At 30.8% G+C, this 10,947-nt stretch overlaps 1 protein-coding gene across 1 annotated transcript; it reads right to left on the bottom strand.

The window, feature by feature from the left end:
* Positions 1-2,891: 2,891 nt before the first annotated feature.
* Positions 2,892-9,806, bottom strand: LOC111614804. The gene is made up of 7 exons (XM_023356170.1): positions 9,669-9,806; positions 6,543-7,525; positions 4,605-4,796; positions 4,086-4,229; positions 3,491-3,679; positions 3,272-3,429; positions 2,892-3,208 (listed from the first exon to the last, which is right to left on the bottom strand). The coding sequence occupies exons 2-7, from the start codon at positions 7,516-7,518 to the stop codon at positions 3,056-3,058; spliced, it is 1,812 nt and encodes a 603-aa protein (XP_023211938.1). The 5' UTR covers positions 7,519-7,525; positions 9,669-9,806; the 3' UTR covers positions 2,892-3,055.
* Between the last annotated feature and the right edge of the window lie 1,141 nt (positions 9,807-10,947).

The raw sequence follows: 10,947 nt of genomic DNA, 5'->3' as shown, positions 1-10,947 counted from the left end.
TCCAACAGATGGCGCTACGAGTACGACGCCCTAAGTTTGCTTTTCTGTGAGGCATTATGCTTTTCTGTGAAAATGAACTAAAGCAGATCATTTTCTATCTAATTATATAAATAAAAATATAATGTTCGTTTGTTCCTACCGATTCCTTTGAAATTTTGAGACAACGCTGTATTCGAATACGCACGTGTTTTTATATAATATACGTGTCCAATTTCCCCCCCTGAAGGGAGATGGTTAGGATTAAGGCTTACCGTAAAGAACTCTGCTTCTATTTATACTATTTTAGATGCGGGTTTTTGCGTTTTGATTGCGTTTTAGTAGGGTACGTCAACAGAATGTACACTAAGAAGAAATTTTTCGAAAAATTCCCCCCCCCCACGGGGAAGTGTTATAAATTTATAATAGATACATTTTGAGCCACAACAACGCGTGGCGGGGTCTGCTAGTATAAAATAAATATTGAAAATTATAACGAGATAGTTACTGCTAATAGATATATTTAAATTAATAGATGTTATCAAAGCAAGGATTGGCATTTAGGGGACATGGGGAATCTATTAAATCTAACAGTGGTAATTATATTAAACTTGCTTATTTATTAAGTGCGTTAGATAATTTATTAATTAAAAATACATTTAAAGAAGTCTACGGTTTTTACTGGTTTATCGAANTAAGAAGAAATTTTTCGAAAAATTTCCCCCCCACAGGGGAAGTGTTATACATTTATAATAGATACATTTTGAGCCACAACAACGCGTGGCGGGGTCTGCTAGTATTGAATATATGCGTTACATTCAGAAGAAACAAGGAAAAATAACGAAAAGGGAAAATCTTTATTATTTAGTTCGATACGTAAATTTTTATAAGCTCTAAATGATAAAAAGTTTAAAATAACTATCGTATTAATTTTATCTTCAGAAAATATCGATTATATATCATGCTATATCGTCTCTGTAAACACTGTTTGGTTCCTGGTGATGGAAAAAGACGGAAATGAAAACATTTTAGTATTCTTCTACGTATATATATATATATTGTGTATAATACCATCTGCAATTTCTAATCGGAAAAATTGACATTGATTTTAATTTTTCCGAATTGAGTAGATCGGTAGTAAATGATATTTCATTCTTTGACATTTTGGAAATTTTGATTGTGACAGCTACCTGGACACGGAGCCACGCGAAAATGCGATTTATAAACTTAGACAATGCTGCGAATGATCCTTCGATAACCTTAAATCACTTTGTGGGGTTCGGGGACCGTAAAGATTTATTAGGTAGGGTCCTGCCACCAGGTGTGTTTTATCGGACACACCGCCGATTGAAACGAAATAAATGATTAAGGCGCGAGGGTAAGAGCCACTCTGAAGTCCAGGAATGAGCCTCTCAGGAGGAAGAATGCAGAGTCAGATATAACCAATTTAAGGAAATTTATTAACACAAAACTGAAGTTTAGAACAGAATTATAAAATCCGATTTTTTGAAATTTGCCTATCTCTAACTATATAACGAAGGGGTGCCTAACGGAGGGTATTCGAACTTATGCGACTCACAACATACCAGGTAAACAAGATGTCTTATCTCGTCTGTTCAGACAGTCGGTCAGTCTCTTGATCCTGTTTCACTCTCACTCTTAGTCTATTATTGATGCTTGCTCGTCTTCTCTTGAGCTACTCTCGCTCTGATACTCGTCTGGTCTGGTGCTCGTTTGTTCTTTCTCTTGCATTCTTTTCTATCTCTCTGTCTCGTCCCCCTTTTCTGTCTCTCCCTGTCTAACTCTCTAACTGAGCTTTCTCTGGTTCCGCTCACCTAGCAGGACCGTCTCTGATTCTACTCGTAGGGAGCTATTTGATTAAGTGGTTAAGATTTAAAAAGTAAAGAATATTTTATGTAGTTTTTATGTACGTTTCTTTACAAAGCTATATTTAATTATAATTTTCTTTAAAAGTATATTCATACAATTGAATATTTTTTACCAGGTATGTATAATAGTATATCCATCACACATTTTATTTTAACAAGTTTTTATAATTTTATTTTTAATTTTAGGCCTTTTATTATGGCTAGCGATTTAGAATGTAATTGTAATATTGAAAATTTATTTTAAAAAAGTTTTGGCTCGAGACTATATAATAAAAAAGAAAACATTATTAAAAGAGAAAGACCAATGCCTAAATTAAATATAAATACGTCAACAAAAAAATTTGTTCGACATTTTCACAATAAAATTTATGAAGATATAAAATGGTTTGTGGATGCATAGAAATGCAAAATTCGTTTTGTTGGCCTTGCCTATTAATTTCAAATGAAATTAGTGTGTGGAATAAGAACGGCTTTGACGATTTAAATAATTTTAGTAAAGCTCACAGAAGACACGAATAAACGAATACGAATGGACCCTAGACCATCACTGACTGATTGCCTCTGGAAGTCGGCTTCTTACAAAAACACAGCTTCCCTCTTATTAAATATCACGGCACGCCACTGGGGGGAAATGGTGGTCTTCACAACTTTTCGTATGCCAAATTCGAATTTTCATACATTTTCAACCGAAAAAATAGAGACGAAATATTTGATTAAGTTACAAGCCTTTTAAAAAATTTACATTCACGCTCATTTCTATAGTTTTTAACGGTGTAAATTCTTTCGAAAGACACTTTATATTACGGTTCCATGCCTGAAAAATATTTCAACTTTTTTAAAACTAGCCAGTAAAAAAAGCTTTGTGTAGATTTCAGGAAAAAAGCTGTTATCTTCATCATACTTTTAGCCATCATCCACTTGAACGAAATGTTTTGGAAATTATGTAGTTTTTAACATATATTATGTATGTTAAAAAGCCAAGGTAATTACACCAAATGAAAATCTAAAATAAAGTATTTAGATGTTTTAATTTATGAAATTAAATGCAATACATGTACATTACATTGTAAGAAACTTAAAGAATACAATATGAAAAAGAATTCAAAATCTGATAAACAGTATGAATTCAATTTAATATGTTCAATACTTAAAATTCACAATGATTAATCTGTGAAGAACAGATTTGAAAATTACTCTATTTTAAGAGCATAAATTGCTAAGTGATGATTCAAGTAATTAAGAACGTACAGACGTCCATCTTTAGTCAAAGTTATGTCAGACGGTCTTCGAATGGGATGAGAGAAAGTCACTTTACCCATATATTCACCTTCCCAATCAAAGACCTGTAATGTTAATTCGTTTAAAGTTTCTGTTGCGTTAATCGTGTTTATTTAATTATAACTTACCTGTATACGATCGTTTCTGCTATCGCCAATAAGCATGGTTCCTGTCGGATCCAAAGCGATGCCAGATGGTTCGTTCATGGTTCCCTCAATATTTCCAAAAGTGCCGAAGGTTTTGATCAATTTACCATCCACAGTAGTTTTATACATCATACTTAAACCTGAAAATTCAGTAATTTAGATAAAATCTCGATAAATATTCTCTGTATTATTTCTTCCTACCTAAATCAGATACGACGACTTCATTAGAGTAATACGCCAAAAATCGACATTTCGATTTTTCATGTCGCTTAATTAATGGTTCGTATAAATTACGGTTTTCTACACCGCCATCTTTGTTGAAAACAAAGAGATCAGATTTCCGTGTCTCGTTTAATGTTATCAACTTCTGGTCTTCTGTAATTGCAAGACCTGTAAATTAATGAATAACGAAACAAACTTAATAAAAACGTCTGTAATATTTAATAAATAAAATATTGAAACAAATCTTAGTTGACTATATAATTTCTAAAAGTTAACAATCGGCAACATTTTCGTGAAACATCTATATTTTTATAATTAATCGTAATATATTTAATATTTCGCTCGTTTCAAAAACGTTTCACTAAATGATCAAAATTCTGACAAAAAACAATCATATTCGAATACGTTTTGCCACTTTCTTGCATTTCGCCTTCATTAAAATTTATTTTTATTGCTAATATTTTTAATTAAATTTTGAAGACCTCATTTACAGGAATTTTGTTTCTTCTCTGTAACCTAAAGATACTGCGATAATGCATTATGTTTGGTAAGCATAAATAAGAAATTATTTTACCAAAAGGCCTATGGAGTACTGTTTCGCCAATACTTCTTATAAAAATGCCATCTTTATTATATAAATGAAGTCCTATACTATCCTTTATGACAAAACTATCATCTTCCATAACTACTACTGCTGAAGGCCTGAAGAAATGTTCTCCTGTAAGATAAAAAAACACGAATAAGAATTTAAAATGAATTGCATTCATAGGAACATTTACATTTTTGATTATGAATATATCAATAATTAGCTTATCATAGAACACGTTCTGATATAATATCGTAATTTATATCTGTTCTTCAAAGTTTGAAAAAAATAAATAAATTATAAACGCGAGAGTAATAATTTAGAAGTACTACAGGAAGAATTTCTACAATTACATAAATTCTACACTTCAATTTTTCAGCATCACGTTATCTAGTGTACAGATTATGGAATTAGATCTGAAACACTTTCTACATAATTTCGGAAACTACGATCCACGTAATGTGATGTTAGAAAAATAATCGCATTCAACAATAATTCATTCTTTACCTTTTTTCTTTTGCTGAATTTTCTGTTTGAGTTTTCCGTCTCCATTTACAATCCATATTATATGATGCCCAGTATCACATATAATGGTGTCGTTATTATGATTTACAGCTACTCCAATGGGAAAGTGAAGCTCGACGCCATCTCGTACTCCTACCGTAGATAGAAGATTGGCTTTAAGAATAAGATAATCATCTGGAAGAAGAAATTCATCATGAAACTCACAAAAATAAAATTTATAACAATATTTTCGCTTATTTATTAAAATACAAGTAATGTTTAATGAACAGCGATAATCACGAATTCAGTTATATGTAACTGAGGATTGTCATCAAATTTATAAAATAAAATATTTCGTCATATATTCAACGTTACCAGAACTGGTAGTGTGTGATATGAGCTGTCGTTTACATAGTATGTCGACTGATCTGAGACATATTCTCAAGATTAAGTTTTCTAACTGTAGAAATTTATTGGCCTGTTTGAACGATTAAAATAACACTATCATTTGAAAACAAAATTTCGTAACTATATACCATATTGTTCAAACATGTTTCAAAAAATTTATAGTTGAAAAATATCCTTGTGCTTGTTTACCTGTTATGTATCCTACTAAACGTTTATGATATGCGTCACGCTCGACTATTATTCAAGAATACTCTCGGCTATATCGGTCTCAATTCGGATTTTTTATTCGGATCTGTACAGTGCGTATTTTATCGAGCTATTTGTACTCTTCTCTTTTTCAGAAAATTTCTGAATTCAACAGTGATAAATTGTCATTTAAATCATTTTCATACTGTTTTTATCCAGAAATATCTTCGATGATTCTGTCAATCTCTCATAACCGTCTGAATTAAAGGAACAATTCCTTAATTCCGATGATTATAAGATTGATATCGCAATAGTTCACATTAACTATTACACAGTAAAACGTTATTCAATTTTATACAATAAAGAGAAACGTTAGGAACAACATTACGATATCAGCGGCGAATGTATGATTTACAGTAGGGTCTTGTTTTACGCAGGACTGTTACTTGCGGATTAATGTTTTCGCAGATGTCAAAGGGCAGAGCTGTCGAGAGGGAAAGACCTGAGAATTTTTCCGGCCAGGAAAAAACTTAGGAACTCGTAGTAATTCATTTCCATACAAAATTAACATTATTTTTTCAAACGGAAAATAAAATCCACGACTTTTTAAAATAAAAAAGTAAACATTCTACGTACCTTATATTATTTGTTAAAAAAGAAATGACTAAAGAAGCCCGCTAAGAGACAAAAGGGGCTCGTTCTACTCCTGAACCCATAAACTCTCGATAGCCCTGGCAAATGGTTAGGTCAACCCATTCCTAATACCAGCGAATCTCTCTTAAGTCAGCAAGTCGTGCTTATGACATTCCTAACACAGTATTACTGAAATGAAATTTACCATGGTGAATAATATCCCGTTTTGCATGAATTTTTCTCCGGTAGTATACTCGATACAGTATAATAAAATTTTCATCTGCATATTAAGAAATACCAGTTAGCATTTATTATAGCAAAAATATAAATAAAGCATTTTAAACACGTTTTAGCGTTTTCCCGTTAATCGTAAATAGTTGCATAAGAGTCGAGGCAATCTACTTTGACTACTTAAAGTACAAATTTACGTGGAGTTTCGTTTTACGTGGTATCTGCTGACATGCTATCCTGGCATCATGCAAGGGTCGCGAATGGAACCTCTTGTATACAGTATGGTCTTGTTTTAAGACCACATTCTACATGACGTCACAATGTCACATTCGAGATATTTCTAAACCTAAATCATAATAATAAGATTAAAATACGGATCTAAGCGCCAATTAGGGAAATAATTGATTGTGTGTATAATAGGAAGCACTTTCGTTCTTTCTTATACATACAACATATATTTCGATAATAACAATGTATTCTTACCGTTATCATTCAACTTCATATCCGAACATTCTGTTTTACGATTGTCTTCACGATAATCAACGGAGCAATCATCATTCTTATATTCAATAAATCTATCATTATTCATGTCAATATAAACTTTATCATTTCGACAGGATATAGTTAAGGATGTTGACGAATGAGATTGAGGACATTCTTTATTTTGGCATGTCTTGTAACTTGAATTTGGCCATGTTTCTTCTAGTAAATGTTCTTTTTTTCCAGGTAATAATGTTTCTTGCCTCACGTATCTATCATTTATTGTAACTGGTTCAGTCTCTACAATACAGGGACTATCTTTGATAGGGTGATCATAGAGTGTTACTTGAATAGTATATTTGGAATAGCTATTCAAATTAAAGTATAATATATAAGAACCATCTCTGTTGTCCACAATTTTCGGTAATATCTTGTCTCCGCTGACATCTTCGGCATATCCGGATAACGAGTTCAAAGTCATAAAATGCCATGGTTTCTTACTTTTGACCTTAGCTTCCAGATATGTTCCAATTTCAAACTTCTGCATCTCGAGCTTAAGGCTTAAATCGTCCGGTTTGGTTGGCGTAGTCCTGATGTAACCAATATGATATATGGAATTAGACACGTTTGGGACGAATTCCAAGGAAAGAAGACCTAGCATCTGAGAGTCGATAAGTTCCATTTCTTTAGTATTAAGTACAGGTTGGGAATTACCTTCTATTACACTCGAACGTAATTCTGTAACTTTCATTTCCATTTCTTCTAAATATTTGCGTTTTAAATTTAAAACTTTGAGAAGATCGTGAAATAGTTCTATTTTGATAGTTTCGATCATTTCTTCAATGCGATCCCTGACTAAGTGGTATTTATGTTCTAATAATGCTTTAATATTTCGAATTTTTTGTAATTTCTTTTGAATATCCCCTTGATAAGGCTTCATAAATAATTCTTCTACTCTAACATTAGTGCCAGCCATCATTTCAGAACTGAAAATTACGTTAAGAAATATTTTAGTTGAAATATTATTAAATATTAAAACTATCGTATATTAGGTGTTTATAATTTTGTTAAATTGATTTTTATATAGTAAATCAATAAATTATTGTTAAACTAAGCAAATTCTAGTCTCGCTAATACAAAAATACGCGCGCAAAGATATTCAACAATCAGGTAAATCTATATAATGTGATAAATGTCTTAAAATACAGTAGAGCGTCGTTTATCCGAATCAATTGGGGACTGGGGTTGTTCGGATAACTTATTTTTCGGATAACCGATTATATACGAAAAATACATTAACCTATCTCGTGTTGAAAATTTTCTCCGTTGCGTGTCGCTTTGCATCGAATTTTCTATGTTAAGCCTAATGTAAACTTTTTAAAATAATAATCGTGGCTATTGTATCGTTAAAAACTATTTTTTTTATTTTTTGCAAACAAAATAAATATATTGAAAAATATAAAAACAAAAAATTTATACTTTAGAAGTTATCTAGTATCAAAAACGTTCGATTCAGCACGACACAAGAGTCCCCAGAAAAACACCACATAAAAGTAACAGTGCTGCCAGCTAAAACATATACACAAACATAAAAAATATTGGAGTAGCCCAAGATATAGCCAAAGATTGCAGTGCCACAGTACTAGCGAAAATTTAAATTTCCCGACTGGAATTCTTTCGGATAACCGACTTTCGGATAAACGAGGCTCTACTGTAATGACTTTTCTAATTTAATGGAATACAATTTTTCCAAAGAAGAGAGATTATTTACATAAATGTCCCGCTTCGATCTTTATTCTTACACATCCTCTAACAATTGCTAAGTACAAGAATAAAACACGAGCAAATTCAGAAATAAGTTCGCACAAGAGTCCAAAATTGTTGAAATATTATTGCTTTAAATTCCATGACTTTCCCCCACCAAATTTCTATATATATCCTGACCCTTACAGAACGGCGCATTGATAAAGTAAACGAGCAATTATTTATTGTGACATCGTCACAATGCCAGCTGCAATTTTTAATAATATATTTTAAATTAAATAAATTAAACATATGTTGTCCACCTCAAATTACGGAAAAGTATGATGTACAGGGGAAAGCCACCACGGCTTGATATAATCATTCCGATCATCCAACTACTTTCGGGGAAAGATTTTTGAATTGAAATAATGTGACTTCCGGTCCAAATTATAAGTTCGAATATAGTTAATCGGGACCAACTACCCAAATTTTCCATCTCGTCTCGATTTTCATCTATCTAACACCGTTCTCAAGATTAAGACAGTGGAAATTTATAGGTATACAATTTTTTCAAATTGCAAGTCAACAATTTCTGAAAAATTGGAAGAATACTCCAATGGCATACATTAACCTAGTGTTTCTCAAACTTCACTTTCTGGGAAACCTCTAATAAAAGAAAATTTGGCAGACTCCCTAGAGTGGAATTTAATTTTAAAAAATATATTGATATATATATGATATATGATATATATATATATGAAATATGTATGNTATATGTATATATATATATATATATATATGAAATATTGATGTTTCTTAAAATAATATCTTTGTTTTAAATATTTTAATTTAGACTTTACTATGTATTTTAATAAAAGATAAATATTACAAACTTTTTTTTTCTTCTATAAACTGAATTACCCCTATCAACATATTTGAGATGAATCCATTAATCACACATTGTTGAGATATCTGATATGTGAATTATCTCAAATACTTGGATATGAAAATTTCTACTGTTCAGCACATGCTGTGCAAAATTTTCAATGTTTTCAGTTGATGCTTCAACGATATCATATAAGGAAAGCAGTTAAGTATATCAGAATGGATAAATTGATTGAAGGCAATGCAACACGTGAACAATGCTCCCAAGATGACTTTCTATAGGAAATTGACCCTATTTAGGTTTATATAGGTGAAAAAAATCCAGTAAACTGTAACAAACCTACCACCAACTACTAATGTTTAACTCACTTATCCGTTAATACAAAAATATATCATAACGAGTTAAGCCTAAAAGTAGGCTTATTAATTCGAGCTATAAATTTCGCTTTAATTATTCAAATATCTTAAATACATTTAATTTAAAATGTTAAAATATACGACCTGAAAGATACTCGTGAATATCTTCTATTTAAACTTCGCAAAATATCAAAATATTTTTAAAATGTCGCTGAAATACAATTACTACAAGCAAACGACCAGACGAAATAAAATTTTTTTTAAAATTCGATAACAGGTGGCGTTTTTTTTTTTCTAATGTAATTGTCAAATTAAAATATCAATTAATTAATTCGACTTAAATGAAGTGTCTTTGTATTTTAAAAATCATTTCGAAACTTTTTAATTATTAAAAATAAATGGTTTCACTATAAAATCGTCATGTTAGTCAATTGCATTACTTCGTAGTTCGTATCATTGATGTTTATGAATTGTTATATACACGAATAGCCCAAAAATAGACAAAAGTTTCTCACTACAGTATTCACATTTTGACCAATTATTTTTATGTAGAAACAAATTACCAAATAAAAATTTTTACGGACAGTTTACGATTTTATTTATTTAATTACATAATAATATATTTTATTAAATATTAATTTTTATCCTATGTCTCTTTTGCATTGATACTGTAATTTATATTAACACGTGGCCAAAACGAAGCGGGATGAGTTGACACTAGAGATGGCAACAAAACCGGTTTTCGGTAATCTGTGGTTTTAGCAGGATCTTTTTATCTAATGGTCTGTCAACTAATGACGTTTTCTATTCATACATTTCATCAATATCTATAAACATAAGGCCAAGACGTCAATGTTTTTATGGAGGCGCCATTTTGGTTGCTTAGTTTCATACTGTGGTGAAGTCGGTAAACAAAAAGTCCTACTCCGATTCCGGCAAATTTGAAATTTTGAATGCAATAAAATGCATTTTGAAAAATGATAAACTTTTTCGGGTACCATCATGAAATTGTCAAGATAAGAATTAGACAAAGTGTTGAAAAACGATGATATATGATGATGAAATAGGGCAACCTAAAAATACTACTGTTAAAAATCCTTAAACCTGTATTTGTTACTATGTTTTATTTATTTATGTTATTTTATTTTATTTTATTTATTTGTTCATTTATTTAATTAATTAAACATACATTGAAATTTTTTTTCGGAAATTAGAGATTTTAGTTAAGCAAAACGTATTTATATTCTACGCAACACTGTATTTGTTAGCCAATGAAATTTAATATTAAATTTTCAATATACAGGATCAATTATTTTTAAAAGGGTTTTCTCTTTAAAAGGTATTGACGAATTTTGTCTATATTATATTTGATTCTAATAAATATTCTTTTAAAGATGTTTGGACGTTTACATTCGCTTTTGTA

The sequence above is a fragment of the Centruroides sculpturatus genome, unplaced genomic scaffold, assembly GCF_000671375.1.
Source record: "Centruroides sculpturatus isolate CEXI.00-Female unplaced genomic scaffold, Cexi_2.0 scaffold2236, whole genome shotgun sequence".
Taxonomy (NCBI): Eukaryota; Metazoa; Arthropoda; class Arachnida; order Scorpiones; family Buthidae; genus Centruroides; species Centruroides sculpturatus.
This window is presented reverse-complemented; position numbering and strand designations above follow the sequence as displayed.

Coding starts and splice junctions, on each gene's coding strand:
- LOC111614804 (XM_023356170.1), bottom strand. CDS start 7,518: ATGATGGCTGGCACTAATGTTAGAGTAGAAGAATTATTTATGAAGCCT. Junction 4,230..4,604: donor AATTCAGCAAAAGAAAAAAG/GTAAAGAATGAA, acceptor TTTATCTTACAG/GAGAACATTTCTTCAGGCCT. Junction 3,209..3,271: donor GCAGAAACGATCGTATACAG/GTAAGTTATAAT, acceptor TTAACATTACAG/GTCTTTGATTGGGAAGGTGA.